This window comes from Schistocerca gregaria, chromosome 2, assembly GCF_023897955.1.
Source record: "Schistocerca gregaria isolate iqSchGreg1 chromosome 2, iqSchGreg1.2, whole genome shotgun sequence".
NCBI lineage: Eukaryota > Metazoa > Arthropoda > Insecta > Orthoptera > Acrididae > Schistocerca > Schistocerca gregaria.
The window spans coordinates 504,848,428-504,872,194 of NC_064921.1; the positions used below are offsets into that span (position 1 = coordinate 504,848,428).

General features: G+C 43.5%; 1 protein-coding gene across 1 annotated transcript in view; it reads left to right on the plus strand.

Annotated features, from left to right (window-relative positions):
• The window catches only part of LOC126328891 (uncharacterized), a 389,478-nt gene that overhangs the window by 348,414 nt on the left and 17,297 nt on the right, over positions 1 to 23,767 (plus strand). The window contains exons 16-18 of the mRNA XM_049996076.1: positions 54 to 180; positions 1,882 to 2,011; positions 18,395 to 18,596. Coding sequence (XP_049852033.1) covers positions 54 to 180; positions 1,882 to 2,011; positions 18,395 to 18,596 — 459 coding nt within the window. The remainder of the gene's footprint in view (positions 1 to 53; positions 181 to 1,881; positions 2,012 to 18,394; positions 18,597 to 23,767) is intronic.

Genomic DNA, 23,767 nt, shown 5'->3' on the forward strand with positions numbered 1-23,767 from the left:
CGAAAAAAGAATTACTCTGCAATATAATTCGTTTAATTATCTCTTATCTGCAGGAATTACTTACGGAAGATTCGACATCTGGAATTGAGTTCCGCCCCTGTGAGCCGAATCACCCCTCGGGACATTCTCAACTTTGCCTGGCAGATCGCTAAAGGCATGGCTTACCTCAGCGACATGAAGGTATATAGAATTATTATACACCACATAAAATATGTAATTACTTCTTTTATACATTTATTGTTATGAAGTCTTGCAAAGAAAGGTCATTTAAGATGAACAGTGTCTTTGTTATTGTTATTATCCGTGGACTTTTCTTTGAAAAAAAAAAAAAAAAGCCGTCGTAAGCGGTGGTTGTATGCAAAACGGGGAATCATTTTTGATAGAATTTCAGCAAGTTGTCCTGCAGCAAAAATTGAAGTTCTGAAGCATTTCTACATCATTTTTCATTCATCTTCAGGAGTAAAGCTTTATCAGTGGGACTTATGCCAGAGACGTACCGAGGAATTCTAGTACCTGCTAACCTCTTCTCGCCATTTTGCTCGGTACTTCATGTAAGAGATTGATCTGGAATTGAGCTTGCTACGTTAGCCACGAAGTAGTGAGCACAGGAGACATTAATTCTTCCACTTGAAAGTAAGGCGTAAATGGTATTCTACGTATTGAGAACTTGGCTGTAGGCTGCATTTGGAGAGGTATCACTGTTTATCTGTCGCATACTCCACTGTGTTTTTCGTCGGCCATTTGATGGTCGTCTGGAAATGCAGTTGCCCACATTGCGCGGTGTGTCGATAAAAAATTTCAGCTCTTCTTGAAATTTCACATCCTTTCAAAATGAAAATCATACGTATTTGCTGTAGACACATTTGCCCAGACGTACTCATGAACATCAACTGAAGAGCCTCTCATTCATTAAAAAAAAGGAAAATAATTGCTAGGCACAGTATAAACATCTTTTTAGAGCTTTTAAGAACATAATGTGTTCGTCATATTATTACAATCCATCTGACGAACTTTTTCTGTCTCAGTTGTAAAAGAATGGACAACTGGATTATGTTGTTGTTGTTCGATAAGGGACAGAATTAAATGACAAAAGTTTCAAAGGAATACAGTTCACACTGTTGCCATAGACTGTATTCTGAATCCACGCTAAGCTCTAGTAGAAACTATTGTAAGTTGTTGTATCGAATAAAATGAGTGTTCCCTGCTTGCTATACTGCATCGGCTCGTGTCCACAATTCCTGTCTGAAGAACTCAGAAGACAGAGATGACTTAATTAAGAACTGGAAATATCTATTATAAAATAAGAATAGTTCACTTATCTGAATGTACGCGAATGTCACTTATTTGGTCTTTCCTCTCGATTTGCACTTTCTTATCGGGATGTGTCCTAACACTGAAAAAAGAGCTTTAGAAGAGATTTAGTGCCAAAAATTAATTTTACTATGAATGAGGCAAAATGACGTAAAATGAAATACTAGTAAAGTTAGTAGTAGTAGAAGTAGTAGTAGTAGTAGTAGTAGTAATAGGAAACTGACGTCTACATAAGAAAAATAAGTATCTTTCGAGAGCTGCGCTAGGGTAGGAAAGTAAACTAAGGATGAACAATTCATAAGCTAACTATGTAGAAAATGTGCTCATTTAATACGAAGTGGGCGAGTAACTGTACGCTATTTCGTTTGCTTGACTTTCGTCGTCTCAATCCTGATAGGTATCAAAAACGTATAGAACATCTTTCTGAATTTTTACAGTTTAAAATCGTTTAGTGCAAAGATAAACTCTAATAACTTTGAGGTAACCGCAGCTTCAGAATATTGCATGTTGTGCATAAAACTACAGAAAAAAATGGTTGCATGTAGTTTTCATAAATGTTTCTCTTGTCAGCTGGTTCATCGTGATTTGGCTGCACGTAATGTCCTGGTGGCCTCGGGTGGCGTCTGCAAGATATCCGATTTTGGGCTCACCAGAGACGTCTACGAAGACGACGCCTACCTGAAGAAGAGTAAAGGGAGAGGTACGAATATCCTTTACCACTGTATTTCATTTTGTATTTGTGAAATATACAAGGAGACGCGTAACGAAGAAGGGGAAAATATCAACATGCGAAGCAGTGGAGAAACTTACACTAAATCTGCTGTTTGAAACAAACATTTTGTAAAATTCTGCTTCAGTTAAGGTCGTTTTTTTCCTTAACAGGAAAACTGTAGAAAAATTTTGTGCTCTCCGAATAACCGGAGAATGCAGAAGTAGTTAATAAAATTTTCTCGGGCTTCCAGCCGCGTCAGATGGTTAAAATCCCACGAGCTTTCGACCGAGCTCTCCCCAGTCATTGTCAAATGGTAAGACGGACTGCTGTGTCGCCGTGGCCGCGTCGTTATATAGCCGCACTGCTGGCTGTGACGTCACTAATGCTCTCTTCCTCGCTGCTCGTGGGATTTTAACCATCTGACGCGGCTGGAAGCCCGAGATAATTTTACTAATTCATATCGCCGCGAAACCATGCATTAATGCAGAAGTAATATTTCAAATACTTGGATAAGATCTCCTGTAGCAAAATTATGATCAGAAACATTTTATAAATGCCAATGGAATATAATTTTCAGTAGTAAATCCTTTAATAATTTGGCATTCAGATTCTTTCAACGAATGTAAATTGGTGTCTGTGTGAGAATTCAATTAATTTGGTCTAATGACCTTATTCAAAGTCACAGCCGCATATGATTTAGAATGAGATTTTCACTCTGCAGCGGAGTGTGCGCTGATATGAAACTTCCTGGCAGATTAAAACTGTGTACCCGACCGAGACTCGAACTTCGGACCTTTGCCTTTCGCGGGCAAGTGCTCTACCATCTGAGCTACAGAAGCACGACTCACGCCCGGTACTGACAGAAGTAAATCTGCCAGAAAGTTTCATATCAGCGCACACTCCACTGCAGAGTGAAAATCTCATTCTGGAAGCATCCCCCAGGCTGTGGCTAAGCCATGTCTCCACAATATCTTTTCTTTCAGGAATGCTAGTTCTGCAAGGTTAGCAGGAGAGCTTCTGTAAAGTTTGGAAGGTAGGATACGAGGTACTGGCAGAAGTAAAGCTGTGAGTACCGGCCGTGAGTCGTGCTTCGGTAGCTCAGATGGTAGAGCACTTGCCCGCGAAAGGCAAAGGTCGCGAGTTCGAGTCTCAGCCGGCACGGTAACTCAGCGTGTTCGGTCAGAGGGCTAGCTGCCCTCTGTAATAAAAAAACTGAGTTAATGGATGAATAAAGAACTGAAAGGGGTGTCTTGCGACGTCCACAACGAGCAGATGAAACGAACGAAAACGAACAAAATGAGATTACAAAAAAAAAAATTCTCGGTCGGGCATACAGTTTTAATCTGGCAGGAAGTTTCGCATATGATTTATCTGAGCATAACCGATTCTGACATTGTAGCTACAGAGACCGATGACCTCATCTGTTTGGTCCCAAGGGAATTTACCACCACCATGTTAGTTACTGGCTGTACGCTACTCCAGTAGATGATGTGTCAGTTAACAATTTCACAAGAAGACTATTTCGGACGGATTACTGGGTGTATAACATCAAGAACAAGGCTAAGAATGACTAAGACGTCGACATCGTTTATAAGTGAATAAATAATATGTACGACACTGCGACTCTAAATAAAGTTACTTTACAATAACTAGTAGTCGCTGTGGACAATACACGTCAACTAATTTAAATTGTTTTCCCCTAACTTCCATGGGATTAGCAATTAAGGTGTGATAGTTCCCATGAAGATCACCGTGGTAGAGTAGTCCTCGGAATTCTTTGCTGGTGTCCAGTTTAGTGCAAGTGGAAGTTAATCCAGCGTCTCAGCTAGGTGACCGACAGATGTCTGTTGCACAGATATCCATAGGTAACACATAGTCAGTCATAGGATGTGCTAGTAAATGCTTTTTCAGTATCACTGCCTGCAGTGTCACAAATGGTGCCTGAAATTCTGCACTGGACAATTCTAGAATAGATAACTCGGTAAGAACCGGTAATACACAGGATGACAATTATTGAACTATATGAAAAAAAGTAAATTAGTTACAAACTATGGAATGCACACGCTTTATTCAACATGTAAACGTCACTATAGATATTCGGAGTTAGGTTATGACATGTTCGATATGTGCGCCATCATTGGCGATGATAAGGCGCAGACGAACAGCGAAATTCTGCATGAGCCGTTGAAGCGTCGGAAGATCGATGCTGCCGATGACCTCCTGAATGGCTGTTTTCAGCTCAGCAACGGTTTTGCGATTATTGCTGCTGTATACCTTGTCTTTAATATAGACCCACACAATGGAGTCGCAAATGTTCAGATCCGGAGAATATGGTGGCCAATCGATGTCCACGCCAGTGGCCTCAGGGTACCCCAGAGCCAGAATGCGGTCCCCAAAGTGCTCCTCCAGGACGTCAAACACTCTCCTGCTTCGATTCGGTCGAGATCTGTCTTGTGTGACCACATCGTGTGGAAGTCAGGCGCACTTTGAATAATGAGGATGAAATCATCTTCAAAAACCTTCTCGTACCATTCGGTAGTCACCGTGCCATCAAGGAATATCGCATCGATTATTCCGTGACTGGACACTGCACACCACACAATCACCCGTTGATGATGCAGAGACTTGTCGATTGCGAAATGTTGATTCTCAGTCCCCCAAATGCTCCAATTTTGCTTATTGCCGAAGCAATCCAAATGAAAGTGGGCTTCATCACTAAGCCAAACCATGCATGCGGATACTAATTTCCATCACGCCCCGCGGCCAACAGTGCAGTTTGAACGTCATAATGCAAACGGTTTAGAAGTTATGAGGATTTTATTTCAAATAGTTCAACAATTGTCACCCTGTACCTTCGGATTCACTAAACTGGGAGGTGTAACAACTAAATTCCTCGATATGATGTTCATAACGCATTAACAGCTGAGTTGTGTTATAGAATCGCCACTCTTACGGAAAAATAGTGATTTCAGTGTCTAATCAACAAAGACTGAATGTTGACCCAGGTGAAGAAAATGTGGGGTGAAATAGCCATTGTTCATGAAATGCCACGTTGTTAGTTCGAAGAAGAGTAGGAAAGCCGTGGAAATTCTAAATGAGAGGTGTTTGTCGTGGTCTTATCGTTGAATATTGCTCACTAGAAACATAACGCAAAACTGAAGAGGTATTAAATCAATACGGTCTGGCTTCAGGAAAAGTATCGTCAATGAAATATTTGTAAATCTTTCAAATATGAAATTGTGGAAAGTAATAGCGAGGATAAAATCGAGTGGACATGTCATCGCGGAAATGATTTGTGTACTAGGGTAACGCAGAGAAGACTACGCAGACTCCTTCTGAAGTGCGGTTCTAAAGAGGGATCCTCATAATGCCAAAATATTATTGGAAATGAGAAGCTACCAGACGAAGTTTAGGGAAAGATTTACCAAATAAGGGGAAGGGTTAGTGCGACATACGCTTTGGTAACCAGAAGTAATCAGGTTAGTGTTGATAAGACAACGGAGAGGAATATGAGTATATGAAGTAGAAGTACATAAAAATTCATGTAACATGCGTCATCGAGGATGTTTTGTGTACAAGATGTACAGAGATGAAAAGATTAACACAAGTGTAAAAGAGATGGAGGTAAACTGACGTCTTAAAACAGGGCAGATTGAAAGTTTCTGGCAGGTTAAAACTGTGTCTTTTGGCACAATTTCTCTGTCGATCCGATATGTCTTTTTTCCTATTTCTTTTTTCCCTTCTCCAGTTATGTATTCATCGAGCGGGTGTTCTTTTATTGTCGGGGCACAAAGTTTCAAATACCGGCTACATGGCCATTGTTCGGTCTTCACAGCTGAGCTATTTGCCCTCTACCAGGCTGTTTTTCACGTCTGCCGCCACCGACATTCTGCTTATGTCATCTGCTCCGATTCTCTGAGCGCCATCCAGAGCCTCAGTGATCCGTATCCGGTTCACCCTTTCATGCTCCGGATCCAACGCTCTCTTCAGCAGCTCGTGGACGACGGGTTAGCTTTATGTGGGTTCCTGGCCATGTCGGTATCCCTGGGAACGAAGCTACAGATGCCGCGGCCAAGGCTGCGGTCCTCCAGCCTCAGATTGTAGCACGGTCATTTGTCGGCACATTTTATCGCTGTGGCATGCCGATTGGGCTGCACTTACGGACAACAAGCTTCGGGCCTTGAAACCTCTTCCCGCAGCTTGGACGTCCTCCTCACGTCCTTCTCGACGGGAGGAGGTCGTTTTGGCCCGGCTACGAATTGGACACTGCCAGTTCAGCCATCGCCATCTGCTGACGGCAGCGCCGGCGCCGTTCTGTCCATGTGGGCAATTGCTGACGGTCCGCCACATTTTAACGTCCTGTCCGGATTTTACTACGCTGCGTCTTGATCTTGGCCTGCCATGTACTCTGGATGGATGCCATTTTAGCGGATGACCCAGGAGCTGCTGCTCGCGTTCTTCGTTTTATAAACTTGACACACCTGTCTAAGGACGTTTGATTATGCTGTAGTTTTTTAATCCTATGCCTGTTAATACGTCTTTTATAGTGTTGTCCCTTTTAGTTGCTGTTTTGACCTTGTGCCTCGCGGTACATTCTTAAATTAGTCAGGGCGCTAATAACCATTGTAGTTGTGCGCCCTAAAACCACAAAAAAATAAAAAAATCGGCGAGCTTCTCCGCTATATTTTCCAAAAATAATTTCCGGTATGTAATTTCAGTAATTTTTGGCAAATATCTGTTTTCCTTTAGAAATGGTATTTGTAACGAAAATGAGTACTTCTTCGCGAAGTAAATGATATGTAGCATATCCCGATAGAGCTAAAATCCTGCGTTTTTGTTGGTTTTACAACTATATTATAAAATGAAGCAAAATGTATTTTCTCACACCAATAAATTAAAATGCTTTTCTCTTCCATTAATACAAATAACACATTCTGAAGCGAAAAAAGAAATTTAAAAGAAACGAAAATATAAAATTGACTTCCTTTTGACGAGGTGAGTTTTATAACTAAACTTTCTGTTAAAAGCTTAGTGTAAGCATTAAAAAAAGTTAAGAGAATAGAAACTGTAAACGATAACGATGTCTTAAAGGATATGTCTCACTGCAGTTGCCAGTTTTTATGTTTTTAGGTTGTAATCTAAAATGCCTTTTGTGTTTAGGTGAGATTTATGTGTCTTAAAGGTGCAAGTCATTTTAGAATTAGTTGAAGAAAGGTTTCGTTAGAATGTTAGGACTACCAATGATTTGACTTTCTTCCTGGTTCTATGTTACGGCGTATATGAATGGTTTATATTACGGTCACAATTTCTAATTTCTTAATGTTTCTCATATTTCTTTCTTTATTTGGTAGTGGAAACCGCAGCCTTTTGTTTGATTATTTCTTATCATATACAGCATGTAATTACACATCAAGTATGATAAGCTCTCACTTTCGCGCACAGAGAGACTCGATCGTGCAAGTGAATCAGCTTCCTGTTTGATAGGTCTTGTGCCTCCTCATGTGGCATATTTGTACGTTACTGCTTCGTCGACCGTCCATGGTAGCTGAGTGGTCAGCGCGACGGAATATCGTACTTAACGGCCCGGTTTCGATTCCCGGCTGGGTCGGAGATTTTCTCCGCTAAGGGACTGGGTGTTGTGCTGTCCTTATCATGATCATTTCATCCCTTTCGACGCGCAAGTCGCCGAAAAAAAGTGGCGTCAACTCGAAAGACTTGCACCAGGCGAACGGTCAACCCGACGGGAGTCCCTAGCTACACGGCATTTCCATACTGCTTCGTCCATTTCGTAAAGTCTATGATTTTCGAACATCCAACCATTATTTGTATGACGGTGTCTCTCATATGGGAACATTGACAGTACAGTTTCCGGTCTATGTGGATCCTGTACCGCGTCTATCCAAGTGCGACTGACGATCACCCGTCGCAGGGTCACTTCTGGCGGCACATCTGCTCCTTCATTCACGAGTCGTGCTTGCATAACTCATTCGGTAGAAAGTTTGCCGGTCAAAGGAAAAGGTCTCAGGATCGAATTACAGTCCAGAAAACAGTTATAATCTGACAGGAAAGTTCAAATGAGAGCACAATCCATTACAGAGCAAAATTTCATTCTGGTTCACGGCGGATTTGCTTTCAGAAAACAGATGATCGAACCAGCCTACTAAAACTAGAGTCCATCTTCACATTCTAACATACGAAAAGCAGGATGCAACAGATAGAACAAATGAAATGAAATACAGCGAGCACTGCCTACAGCAATACGATACGAAATAAAAACACAACGTGTGTATACGCATATTCTAACGCTGTTGATTCCACACTCACGGGATGCTGTACTGCCTGAGGGACTCTTTAGGTCGAATTTAAGAAAGGGGCATACACCGAACTAAGCCATGTTTTTATCTGTCTTGTCAAAAATTAACGGTGAGCTTGGTAACCAACAATTTTACAGCTGAGGAAACTTTCGACAGGGGAAAACTGCGCAGTTTTTCGCGGAATATTTGAGTACGGCACTGTCAGTCACACAGGATCTTCATGTCTCCCGAAATGTTAATGTGTAGAATCATATTCCCCCAACCTTATATTCTGCATCGGGTTGATACCACTGACGACTGTTTCCTTGTTGTAGAGGACAGTGTTTGTTGCCATAAAGCTAGACATGCTACCAAGCTAAGCCGCCTCTGTGACTTACCGTGCACAGCATGCTCTCCGTAGTTGATTGTGAGTGAACAAGTCCCATAGTCATTTGAAACTTCTATTACACTTCTCACTGACGTAGAAGAGCTGATAATTTTTCTTTTTGGGGAGATACATGACTTTAACGATCACTTCGTTTAATCTACGGGACTCAATCCCAGTGACGCCCACAGTACGCATTATCCGACAACAGTAATGTTTCTGCTAACATGTGTCTACTCTCCAGCAGAAAACACGTTATGATTAACTCTTGTGACAACTTAAAACCGTTTGCCAAACCGGAACTGGAAAAAATCAATTTCGCTGCCGAATACTTACACAAACGTTGAGTTGCCAAAAATCTGTTTCCATACTTTCCAGCTCTCTTACAACAGCACAATTGGTGGTAGTTTGTCCACGAAAGACTGGTAACAGTTTGAACATCTCACAAAGGTTCAATAGCTGTGCTTGCTTGGGTTCGAGAAAGACTTTTTGTTTCATATTTTGAATCTTTAGACAGGATTACACTGTATAGGCAATAGTGTATTCCAGAATCTTATAAGTGAATGGAAAGTATGTCATGCTCTTTATGAAATCAGAGCGATTTCATGTTTTCAACTGATTGTCGTGGAGTATCCCCTCTTACGATATAAGGGACAATTAGAAGGCTTCGTTCGAAGGTCATCCAATCACTAATCGGTATGCCAATCACGAAAACTCCCGTGAGCACTGAGGCAATCATTGGACGGAGGCACCTAGTTGAGGATAAAGACACTCCGTCTTCAGGCCACAAGTGACCCATCGGGACCATCCGACCGCCGTATCATCCTCAGGTGAGGATGCGGATAGGAGGGACGTGTGGTCAGAACACCGCTCTCCCGGTCGGTACGACGGTTTTATTTGACCTGAGCCACTACTGGTAGTTCGAGTAGCTCTTCATTTTATGTCACGCGGCTGACTGCTCCCCGAAAAATGGCAACAGCGCATGGCGGCCCCGATGGTCACCCATCCCAAGTGCCAGCCCGCCCGACAGCGCTTAACTTCGGTGATCTGACGGGAGGTTGAGGACACCCGTTAGGTAAAACATCGTATCTGCTCTCGTTAATAAACGGTCACAACGCCCATATAGTACTAGGGACAGACATTTGGCTGAAACCAGACGTAAACAGTAATGAAGTCCTAAACTCAGATTGGAATGTATACCGCAGGGACAGGCTGCACAGTGAAGGAGGAGGCGTGTTTATAGCGGTAAGAAGTGCAATAGTATCGAAGGAAATTGACGGAGATCCGAAATGTGAAATAATTTGGGTGAAGGTCACGGATAAAGCAGGCTCAGACATGGTAATTGGATGTCTCTATAGGCCCCCGGGCTCAGCAGCTGTCGTGACTGAGCACCTGAAGGATAATTTGGAAAATATTTCGAGTAGATTTCCCCACCATGTTATAGTTCTGTGTGGAAATTTTAATTTACCGGATATAGACTGGGAGACGCAAACGTTCATAACGCGTGGCAGGGACAAAGAATCCAGTGAAATTCTTTTAAGTGCTTTATCTGAAAACTACCTTGAGCAGTTAAACAGCGAACCGACTTGTGGCGATAACATTTAGACCTTCTGGTGACAAACAGACCCGAACTATTTGAAACAGTTAATGCAGAACAGGGAATCAGCGATTATAAAGCGGTTACTGCACCGATGATTTCAGCCGTAAATAGAAATATTAAAAAAGGTAGGAAGATTTTTCTGTTTATCAAAAGTGACAAAAAGCAGATTACAGAGTACCTGACGGCTCAACACAAAAGTTTTGTCTCAAGTGCCGATAGTGTTGAGGATCAGTGGACAAAGTTCAAAACCATGGTACAATATGCGTTAGATGAGTATGTGCCAAGCAAGATCGTAAGAGATGGAAAAGAGCCACCGTGGTACAACAACCGAGTTAGAAAACTGCTGCGGAAGCAAAGGGAACTTCACAGCAAACATAAATATAGCCAAAGCCTCGCAGAAAAACAAAAATTACGCGAAGCGAAATGTAGTGTGAGGAGGGCTATGCGAGAGGCGTTCAATGAATTCGAAAGTAAAGTTCTATGTAGTGACTTGGCAGAAAATTCTAAGAAATTTTGGTCTTATGTCAAAGCGGTAGGTGGATCAAAACAAAATGTCCAGACACTCTGTGACCAAAATGGTACTGAAACAGAGAATGACAGACTAAAGGCCGAAATACTAAATGTCTTTTTCCAAAGCTGTTTCACAGAGGAAGACTGCACTGTAGTTCCTTCTCTAGATTGTCACACAGATGACAAAATGGTAGATATCGAAATAGACGACAGAGGGATAGAGAAACAATTAAAATCGCTCAAAATAGGAAAGGCCGCTGGACTTGATGGAATACCAGTTCGATTTTACACAGAGTACGCGAAGAAACTTTCCCCCCTTCTTGCAGCGGTGTACCGTAGGTCTCTAGAAGAGCGTAGCGTCCCAAAGGATTGGAAAAGGGCACATGTCAACCCCGTTTTCAAGAAGGGACGTCGAACAGATGTGCAGAACATAAACCTATATCTCTAACGTCGATCAGTTGTAGAATTTTGGAACACGTAATATGTTCGAGTATAATGACTTTTCTGGAGACTAGAAATCTACTCTGTAGGAATCAGCATGGGTTTCGAAAAAGGCGGTCGTGTGAAACCCAGCACACGCTATTCGTCCACGAAACTCAGAGGTCCATAGACATGGGTTCACAGGTAGATGCCGTGTTCCTTGACTTCCGCAAGGCGTTCGATACAGTTCCCCACAGTCGTTTAATGAACAAAGTAAGAGACCAATTGTGATAGGATTGAGGAGTTCCTAGATAACAGAACGCAGCATGTCATTCTCAATCGAGAGAAGTCTTCCGAGGTAGGAGTGATTTCAGGTCCACCGCAGGGGAGTGTCATAGGACCGTTGCTATTCACAATATACATAAATGACCGTGGGGATGACATCGGAAGTTCACTGAGTCTTTTTGCAGATGATGCTGTGGTGTATCGAGAGGTTGCAACAATGGAAAATTGTACTGAAATGCAGGAGGATCTGCAGCGAATTGACGCATGGTGCAGGGAATGGCAATTGAATCTCAATGTAGACAAGTGTAATGTGCTGCGAATACATAGAAAGATAGAGCCCTTATCATTTAGCTACAAAATAGCAGGTCAGCCACTGGAAGCTGTTAATTCCATAAATTATCTGGGAGTACGTATTAGGAGTGATTTAAAATGGAATGATCATATAAAGTTGATCGTGGGTAAAGCAGATGCCAGACTGAGATTCATTGGAAGAATCCTAAGGAAATACAATCCGAAAACAAAGGAAGTAGGTTACAGTACGTTTGTTCGCCCACTGCTTGAATACTGCTGAGCAGTGTGGGATCCGTACCAGATAGGGTTGATAGAAGAGATAGAGAAGATCCAACGAAGAGCAGCGCGTTTTGTTACAGGATCATTTAGTAATCGCGAAAGCGTTACGGAGATGATAGATAAACTCCAGTGGAATACTGTGCAGGAGAGACGGTCAGTAGCTCAGTACGGGCTTTTGTTAAAGTTTCGAGAACATACCTTCGCCGAAGAGTCAAGCAGTATATTACTCCCTCCTACGTATATCTCGCGAAGAGACCATGAGGATAAAATCAGAGAGATTAGAGCCCACACTGAAGCATACCGACAATCCTTCTTTCCACGAACAATACGAGACTGGAATAGAAGGGAGAACCGATAGAGGTACTCAGGGTACCCTCCGCCACACACTGTCAGGTGTTTTGAGGATTATGGATGTAGATGTAGATGTATCCTGCTACGTGAAGAGGTCCTTAACTGCTGACTGCACATCCTCGTACGACGGGAATCTTCGACGCTTCATAGCTTTTTTTAAGGAACAGAAAGCGTTGTAATGGCGTGGAGAGAGTTCAGCACTGTAGGGCGGGTCCTCGAGTGTCTCCTACTTGAGTTAGCATGACTTCTGTGTTGTGGCATTCGCTACATGAGGAGTGCGTTATTATGAAGCAGCAACACCCCTTGTCGTAGTTTTCGGCGTCGGGCAGTAGTGTTCCCCAGTGATGGAGACAGCAGGTTCCTCGAAATCAATAAACAATGTGCTCCGGTAATCAAAGAACAGAGGGAGCAACACCTTTCGAGCAGATAGCTGGCTCCTAAACTTCTTGGAAGCATGGGATGATTGACGACACCACTGCACCGTCGATCCCTTCGACTTTGGTTCCCAGTGGTGGTAACAGCTTTCGCCGCCTGTGACAAAGCACTCAAGGAACGTACATTGAAACGCATCAAGCGTTTCGCACGAACAGCCATCCAGTTTGCTTTTACTTCGTCATTCAGCGCCGGAGTTATCCACTGGCTACAGACCTTACGGTAGCATATTTCCTGCCGGATAATGTGCTGCACGCTACCGAAACTGATGTCGAGATCTTTTGCCAGCACGAGAAGGGTTATGGGCCGGTGCGCCGTAATCGCATCATCAACCGCCCGCTTGTTGGCTGTAATGGATGAGGCTGGCCTCTTAGTTCGACCGGCGTCCTGTGGGGAATCACGACCAATTCGGAAATTGCGCACCATCGAAAGATATGCTGCCCACACAGATTGTTCATTCTCCGATGGATGTCTACCGGTGTTTGCCCTTCGGAAACCAAGAAACGAATAACAGAACGTTGGTTCCGTATGGACGCATTTGATAGTAACGTTGCCATAGTTCATATTTCTGCATTTACTGCACTCTGTAGGAAAGGCACGAATACCACAATTATCACTAGTCGATACGTCAGAGCTTATACACTCGCGACGGAATAGCATACATACTGAAGCAACTCTCTCAAACAGAAACTTTTTGACCGCCAGTTATATAAATGTTTGGCGAATTGTGCTTATTAGTGTGATATACAACGTTTCGCTGAGAATCTATCAAGGACGGTACGTTATAAACAAAGAATTAACATTTCAATCCGTCCTTAATTGGTTATGCTTATGAGTCAGGCGCACTATGATCAGACCAAAGATGAAATAGTTTCATCTCCGTTCATCTCCTACCATCATGAGTCAATAGAAAACACAACCTTTCAATACATTGATGCTGTCCAGCCCGTCATAGTAGTTGTTCTGCTTTCTAAGCCTTTAGTGTGCTTTACTAGTAGTTAGTTACATGCGAGGTTCTGAGGGCAGCAAGGATTACGCATTCTTTGAGGTCACTGGTTGTGTGCTATAGTGAAACAAGGGGCAACGGAACATATTTTTGTCGTACCTGTGAATATTGCAGTTCTAGAAGTAGGCATTCACAACACACATTACTGAATCCACACCTTCGAAGAAAAGGGAGTCTCCTTCTGCGAATGTTGGCGGTGGAAAGCATGAGGTAAAAAAACTGGACTCTGAGGATTTGGTGAAAGAGAGGTTTAGTAGTCCAGTGTCAACCAGTATTCACGATATATCACGTGTGTGTTATGGCATGTGCCCTGGGCACACACCATGTATAGTTTTGGAGGGTTTTGTAGGGTTACGCGCTTACCACCTCTAGAAAGTAACTCGGATGAGGTTAGGAAACCTTATTTATTCATTTGTATATTAAAAGGGTGGTTATGCAGAGTCCAATGTACACGGCTCATTCACAAATGTTGCTTGCTTTAAATGTGCCAATTATTTTAGCAATAGTAACAGTCACATTTGAAGTAGTGAGAATCCACATGTGACTGATGTTATGTATTGTTAACAAAGATACTGTGTGAAATATAGTCACATTTGAAGTAGTGAGAATCCACATGTGACTGATGTTATGTATTGTTAACAAAGATACTATGTGAAACATGGGCTGGAATGATTATAAATTTATAGAACCTGTACATCAACCAGTACACTTAAATGCAACAAACTGCCATGAAAGTGTACGTACCACACTTACTGAACTATTGGACATAGTAAGGTTTGCTGTGAACAGCAAGTGGAGGATTCAATATGCACCTTTTAACGTTGAGTGGGAAGAAAGCTAGCTGTCGAGTTTGAAATTTTTTTCTTAGGGTGCATGGAGGCATGTCAAAACATCATTTTAGTTGCCATTAGAATTTAGCTGGTTTTCGAATAAATTATATGTTTAACGACTTGAAGCAGAATCCTGCCATATTCGAACCATACCGCGAAAGTATGTGGCATGTTATGAGGCTCACCACAAACTTTGTACACTGCTCCTAAATTTTATTCTCTGATGCCTTTACCAAATATAATTTTTGTACAATTAGTGCTATTCATTATCGCTCTCATGAAAAACATTTAAAGAAACCGTATTTATCTTATCAAAATGAGATCCAATGCATGTGGTTCATAAAATAGGCATCGGTCTTTCGATTATAGAATGATAGCTTTCACGACCGAGTATCTTAATTGGTGAGAAATCTTTCGGGTTGCATGGTCGTTGTCCATGAAACTTTTCCATTGCTAACGTTTCGTTCACAGCTGAGCTGGACATCTTCAGAGTTGCTCTTGGTCCCTTTGAGTCTTTCCCACTGATGAGACGGACGTCGGAGGGGAACATATACAGGGAGTCTCAAACCTTTTGGGTCAAATTGAGTCAGGGGATGGTGGGTCCACAACCGACTACATTGAGATAGAGAGCCATTTGTCGCAAAAGCATATTTATTGTGTTACGGGCATACACAGACTACATCTACCTATTCCATTGTACAGCAGACGCCCTGGGTGAGTGCGGCAGAACTGCATGCAGCGTCCCAATACGTTCACTGAGACTGACGGTTGTCCCTTTGAACAATTAGTATGCGCTACATTGTTATGCGGTGTACGCTGTGTCTGTCCATAACACAACATATATGCACTTTCGACCATTGCTTCTCTGTCTCAATATAATCGGTTGTGGACCCACTATCGACTGTTTCAATTTGACCCAAGAAGTTTAAGACATTCTGCCCACTGTGAAAAAGGGGCATGGTACAAGTTTAGACGTGGTCACCAAAGATTATCCTTTCGAGAAAGAAAGAAGAAAGAGAGGGAATATCTCCAGCGCATCTCTGGACGAAACGTTATCAATAGAAAAGTTTCATGGAGCACGACCACACAACCCGGAAGATTTATCAGTAGTCCTTCTGTTGGTTTGATGCCATCCTCCATCTTTTCCTGCAATGTGCTAATCTTCCTGTTTCTACGTAGAGTGTTTGGACAATAGTTTGGAAACACTGCGGGAAATGAACATAAATGCAGATGCTACCCAAGCTTGCAGGGTGCGCTGTCGTTACGGGTCAATGAAGACGATTGTGGCGGAAACTGAGAGGCAGACAACTGCAAAAGTCACTGCAGAACTGAATGTCGCTTTCGAGGATCCTCCCAGCACCGAAACAACACGTAGGCAGTTCCAGAAGCAGGGAATTGCAGGTTGAGCTGGAAATCAAAAACTACACATCAGTGATGCAAATACCCATAATAGAAAAACGTGATACCGAAGCCACAAAACCTGGACTACGGAGCATTGGAGGAATGTCATTTTGGTCGAGTCTCGTTTCACGCTTTCCAACTTCTGGCCGAGTTTACGTCCAAAGAGTGAAACGTGGCGTGGGCTCGGCAATGGTATGGGCAGGCAAACAGTGGTACTTCATGGGTCGCGTGGTTACTCTGCAGGGTCGCATTATTGCCAAGGATTATGTGGTCATTCTGGCTAATCAGGTCCGTCCCATGATACAATGTTTGCTCCCCAGTGGTGACGCTGTGCTCCACAGGGAACCTGTTCACACAGGTCGCATAGTCCAAGACTGGTTTTGTGACCACGAGGATGTATTTTCGTATCCTAGCCGTCACTGTCACCAGGTCACAGTATTATTGATTGTTGAGCCTTTATGGTCTGTTTTGGAGAGAAGGGTGAGTGATTGCGATCCAACTACATTATCGAACTTGTAAATATTTAGCAGGAATAACGGTATAAGATTCCTTTGAAAACTATGCATGACTTGTATTTACCTATTCCGACACGACTGAAACCAGTTTTGTGTGGCAAGGCTTCCCTACACCGTGTAGGGCACGGTGACGTATTTTTGTGCTTACATACACTACTGGCGATTAAAATTTCTACGCCAAGAAGAAATGCAGATGATAAACGGGTATTCATTGGACAAATATATTATACTAGAACTGACATTTGATTACATTTTCACGCAATTTGGGTGTATAGATCGTGAGAAATCAGTATCCAGAACAACCACCTCTGGTCGTAATAACGGCCTTGATACGCTTGGGCATTGAGTCAAACAGAGCTTGGATGGCGTGTACAGGTACAGCTGCCCCATGCAGCTTCATCACGATATCACAGTTCATCAAGAGTAGTCACTGGCGTATTGTGACGAGCCAGTTGCTCGGCCACCATTGACCAGACGTTTTCAGCTGGTGAGAGATCTGGAGAATGTGCTGGCCAGGGCATCAGTCGAACATTTTCTGTATCCAGAAAGGCCCGAACAGGACCTGCAACATACGATCGTGCATTATTCTGCTCAAATGTAGGGTCTCGCAGGGATCGAATGGAGGGTAGAGTCACGAGTCGTAACACATCTGAAATGTAACGTCCACTGCTCAAAGTGCCGTCAGTGCGAACAAGTGGTGACCGAGACGTAGAACCAATGGCACCCCATACCATCATGCCGGGTGATACGCCAGTATGGCGATGACGAATACACGCTTCCAATGTGCGTTCACCGCGATATCGCCAAACACGGATGCGACCATCATGATGCTGTAAACAGAACCTGGATTCATCCGAAAAAAATGATGTTTTCCCATTCGTGCACCCAGGTTCGTCGTTGAGTACACCGTCGCAAGCGCTCCTCTCTGTGATGCAGCGTCAAGGGTACCCCAGTCATGGTCTCCGAGCTGATAGTCCGTGCTGCTTCAGACGTCGTCGAACTGTGCAGATGGTTGTTGTCTCACAAACGTCCCTATCTGTTGACTCAGGGATCGAGACGTGGCTGCACGATCCGTTACAGCCATGCGGATAAGATGCCTGTCATCTCGTCTGCTAGTGATATGAGGCCGTTGGGATGCAGCACGGCGTATTACCCTCCTGAACCCACTGATTGCATATTCTGCTAACAGTCATTGGATCTCGATCAACGCGAGCAGCAATGTCGTGATACGACAATTCGACCTTTATGAAAGTCGGAAACGTGATGGTACGTATTTCTCCTCCTTACACGAGGCATTACAACAACGTTTCACCAGGCAACGCCGATAAACTGTTGTTTGTGTATGAGAAATCGATTGGAAACGTTCCTCAGGTCAGCACGCCGTAGGTGTCGCTACCGGTGCCAACCTTGTGTCAATGCTCTGAAAAGCTAATGATTTGCATATCACAGCATCTCCCTCTTGTCGGTTAAATTTCGTGTCTGTAGCACGTCATCTTCGTGGTGTAGCAATTTTAATGGCCATTTCTGTCTACTTCCTGTAACTAATGTACATAGCCTCCTCTATAGTCTGATTTGCACATTCAGGTAGTACTCTGCCTCAGCTTTCCTTTTCGCCTGCAGTGCTCGTACTAGAGCCAAATTGGTTATTTCAGGATGTCTTAGCAGATGCCCACTGACCTACCAATCCTCAAAGTTTATAGGTGAGATGCTGTAAAATGTTGTAAGTCTTTTCCAGTTTACTCGTAACGAGGACGCTCGCCTTTGTGTCTGTAGTGCCGGTGAAGTGGATGGCGCCCGAGTCGCTGTCGGACCACGTGTACACGAGCAAGTCGGACGTGTGGGGGTTCGGCGTGCTGCTATGGGAGCTGGTGACGCTGGGCGCCTCTCCCTACCCCGGCGTCGCTCTGCACAAGCTCTTCAGCCTGCTCAGGGCCGGCTACCGCATGGAGCGGCCCGACAGCTGCTCGCCCGCACTGTGAGTATCCTAGGTGCACGTCTAACTCCCGCTATTGCTCAAGGAGACCTTTCAATACATACAGCCAGATACACACTATCTGATCAAATGTATACAGACACCAACTAGCGCACATTAATATGGGGTCCCCTCTACCGTCCGCTTTTATTTAGAGCTTGAACTGTGCTGGGGACACTTCCAATGAATGTCTGTGGTGGTCTTTCTCAAGAGCTTAAACCAGAGATGATAGTGTTCACGGACGCTGCTGTCTCGCGCCAAGGTGTTCGATTAGTTACGCTGCGCACTCCAGTCCATTTCAAGAATGCTATTGCCCACAGCCCAGTGCCTCATAGACGCTTGTTTATGACAGCTGCATTCTCATACTGATACAAATAACCATAGTCTCCGAACTGTTCCTCTGCTCTACAAATATACGAGAGTAATCCCAAAAGTAACGTCTCCTATTTTTTTACAAGTACATATACTTGTTTATTTCTACAATAGTTTACATCAGTTTACAGTTGAACATTTAGCTATTTTTCCACATAATCACCGTTTCTGTCAATGCATTTTTGTAGACGCTGTGGCAGTTTTTGTGTGCCCATGTCATACCAGCTCGCCGCCATGTTGTTCAGAAAGTTATGAACCTCTTCTTTCACCTCGTCGCCGGAGCTGAATCGCTTTCCGGCCAAATGTTCTTTGAACCTAGGGAACAGTTCATAGACACTGGGCGCCAAGTCAGGACTATAGGGTAGGTGGGTGATCATGTTCCCCTGAAACTGTTGCAGGAGAGCAACGGTTTGCCGAGCGATGTATGGGCGAGCGTTGTCATGGAGAATGTGTACGCCCATGCTCAACATCCCTCTTTTCCGGTTCTGAATTGCCCGTTTGAGTTTTTTCAGAGTCTCACAGTACCTGTCAGCGGTAACTGTGGTCCCAGTGGTTCAACCTTCAACACTGTCTCCTCAGAAATTGACGTTCTCCCGCTCCTTTGTTCGTCGTGAATATCGGTCCGACCAGCTACAAATTCTCGACACCACTTACAAACATTTTTGACATCCATGCACGACTCACCATACACTTCCGTCAATCGGCGATGGATTTTAATCGGCGCAGTTTCCTTGGGGTTCAAAAACCGAATAATTGCGCGCAATTCGCACTTGGCAGTAAAATCCTAAGGGAGCTCCATTCTCAACGGCTGCCAAGCCAAGACTGAGCGCCTCAGCGTGGTGTGCACATGTTTACACTCAGAGACTGAAGCACTCCACATACAAGTGTGACCAACTGCCACGCAAACAGAGTTCTGTACTTATAAAATATAGGAGACTTGACTTTTGGGAACACCCTCGTACAATGCTATAAAATGTGTTAATATCCTTTCCCGTTTAGCATTTTCTGAAGTGGTAAATTGAATTACATAGAAAAACACCCCAACATAGTAGCACCGTTCTTTGCTGTCGGCTCTACACATGATGGCAGGTGACGTTCTCCTGGCATTCGCCAAATTCAAATTCATCCCTCGGATTACCACGTGCTGCACCGTGGTTCATCACTCCAAATCGCTCATCTCCAGTCACTCACTGTCTAATGGCGTCGCTCTTTACCTCATCTCAACCTTCGCTTAGCACAGACTCCAGAAAGTCGTGGCTTATGAGGAGCTCTGTCTCATTCCCTGCGCACAGTCATTATGTTGGTGGCCTGCTGGTAAAAATTTTGTAACTCACGTGTGATTCCTTCCCCTGAGTCCATACGGTTTTTTTACAACCACCTTCACAATGCTCAACTGTCCCCGTCCGTCGGCAGATGAGGTTGTTCCTCCGCGTTTCCACTTCACAAGCACGTCACAAACAGTCTGCTTTACAAGGGTTACAATGTCCTGATGGATCTGTTCTTCAGGTGACATCCACCGACTAGTCCAAATTTGAATTCACTGAGGTCTTCTGAGCACCCCATTCTGCTGCTACTTTTTCTCTACTGACAACCCAATACTTCCCGCCTCCTTTTACACTGTCAGGTTCGCATCTCATGACATCCAGTGGTCATTGCCGTATAGGGGTGTCTGGATACTTTTGATCATATAGTGTAATTGTGTAACGTCATGCTAGGCATAAGGTTTGACAATGATACCAAAAACATTTAAACAGTGACATGACATGTTAAGCAGAGAGCAACAGCGACCACACACTTTGACAACAACTTTATTACAGTCAAAACGCCTGAAAAGAGTTTTGTGAGTTCACTGACTGAAATTGAATAGTCCGATATTTATCATGCCTTCTAGAGATTCATCACATAATGGATACTTAATGATTAAACCTCCATTCCATTTGTAACTGATGTCGACGATCATCAGTATGAGATATGACCCGCACGGACACGAAATCACTTTTGTTTTGGTTGTAGCATGGATGGAAAAGGCCTGAGAAAGTCGTATTGAGTAATATTTCGTGTACAATTTAATGGACAGCTTTCAAGAAAGTTAATAACTGCGTTATAAAATACATAGCTGTGCCAATATTTCTTTAATTGAAGAAAGGAGATTTCTATAAAATACACGTATCTGACCACCCTCTGGTCTCAAAAGATTAGTTGAGTTGCTCGTGACACCCGAAGACGTCTTCTGTTAAAAACTATTGGTACAGCAACAGACGCTGAGTCAGTTCATAAAAATCGTTGCCTGGAGCCTGCTATGAAAGTAATTGTCTTCTCATCTCGTCCAGTCGTGTTCTGTAGGTGACAGACCAGGAAACCAGGCAAGCCATTCAAGGATCCGTACATTCCTGAAGGCGTTTGTGATGTTATCTGCAGTGGGGGTCCTACATTATCCTGATAGAATATGCTATTTGGTACCCTGGTCATGTGATCCTGTACGAGTAGGTACAGGGTGATAATTATTGAACGATATGAAATAAAAAGAAAATTACTTACGAACTACGGCGTCCACACATTAGTCTACACGGTAACGTCACTACAGATATACTGATTTAGGTTATGAGATGTTCGATATGCCTACCATCATTGGCGATGATGTGGTGCCGACGAATAGCGAAATTCAGCATGACCCCCTGAAGTGTCGAAACACCGATACTGTCGATGAATCCCTGAATCTCTGTTTGCAGCTTAGCAATGGTTTTGAGGTTATTGCTGTACACCTTGACTTTAAAATAGCTTACAAAAAGGAGTCGCATGTGTTCAGATCCGGAGAATATGGCGGCCAATCGAGGCAGCCATACTATGGGTACCCCAGAGCCAGCATTCGGTCCCCAGAGTGTTCCTCAAGGACATCAAACACTCTCCTTCTTCGATGGGGTAGAGCTCCATCTTGCATGTACCACATCTTGTCGAAATCAAGGTCACTTTGGATAATGGGGATGAAATCATCTTCTAAAATCTTCACGTATCGTTCGGTAGTCACTGCACTTTCAAGGAATATCGAACCGATTATTCCGTGGTTGGACACTGCACACCACACAGTCATCCGTTGAGGGTGAAGAGACTTCTCGATCGCGAAATGTGAATTCTGAGTCCCTCAAATGCGCCAGTTTTGCTTATCGACGAACCCATCCGAATGAAAGTGGGCTTCGTCGCGAAACCAAACCATGCGTGCGCATACCAATTCCCACCATGCCCCACGGTCAACCGTGAAGTTTGAAAGTTCTGACGCAAACCATTCAGAAGTCACGACGATTTTAGTTCATATAGTTCAGTAATTGTCACCCTGAATGTGGAGACACGATATTCGTCGCTACACACGCATGCAGGTCTCTTTCTCTCTCCTCTCTCTCGTTGCTCACTGTCTCACTTATACATGCTGCGAACATTCCACTACGACCTCTCCATCTCTCACTCATCCATAAACACCCCGAACCGCCTGTTGTTTCGCTAGCTACGCATCAGCATTCAGGGCTCTATAAACCTGTGCCATGCAGCACGGAATACAATTCCTACTCCAGTTTTCGGTCGCAACGCGAATACAATTCAGCACGGTGACTCTGCGTTAACACCATCGGCTCACCGATATTCTATTAGTGTTTGTTGTGGAGTACAGTTGTAAAATTCTGTATCTTCGGATGATATTACCTTGTTCTTGTTCTATTTTAAAATTAAACTGTTGATTTTAAAGATAGAATGGAACGTTGCCTACAAGGTGTTGTAACAAAATATTTCACCGAAAATTCAGAGCTTAGTGTTTGCCTACAATACGGCATGAAAAGACTTACTAAATGTGAAAAAAGAAATGGTCTTACGTCAACCCAAGATTAGGCTTCTAACTCACCTCTCTGATTGTTACGCAGGAAGCACCTTCCGAATACTTGCATGGTATCTACTAAGATGCGCCGACATTTAGAAACTGTTCAAAGATAAAATTGAAGAAATTTTTACACGTAAGAAAGGACAATTATTAAAAAGACATAATACTATTAAGAATGTGACCCAAACTGTGAGTGAAGACGCCACAGATGCATCATATTTGATCAGCTATCGCACTGGACATTCAGCTGGAGTGCATATTATCGCTGAGAACTTACGAAAACCGCATGTGGTAAACATAACACAGTTTATGCTAAATGAAAGATCTGAGAATCATCTCTCTACATTGGCGCTTTCAAACGACATTGTTTCGCTTCGAATTAATGATCTCGTAGGCTCTATCAAACGATGTCCATTTGGTTGCGTTAAACACAACAAATTCGTCTTGCACACGGATGAGTCGGAAGATGTTGCTGGACTGGCCGTCCAGCTGATAATTGTACGAAATCCATATCAACATTCACGGGGAAACGACTTATTTACGGTCTGGAACTGAGCGTCCGCTACGGTCGAATCCTGCCTCGGGCATGGATGTGTGTGATGTTCTTAGGTTAGTTAGGTTTAAGTAGTTCTAAATTCTAGGGGACTGATGACCTCAGAAGTTAGGTCCCATAGTGCTCAGAGCCATTTGAACCATTTGACTTACTTACGTGTGCATCACTCCAAACTAACACTACCGGAAAATAAATTTTTAACACGATTGGGAGTTTTTTAAAAAAAACTATCTCGATTGAAACGATTGCATAGATATTTGTACGAACATGGCCAAGGCGATGGCTGGTGAAAGAGCAGGAGCGGTATCGCCAATTTAAAGGAAAGAGCCAAACTGCAGTTCCAGGCATTGTGTCCTGCATACACCAGCACTTGTATTAAAGAAGATA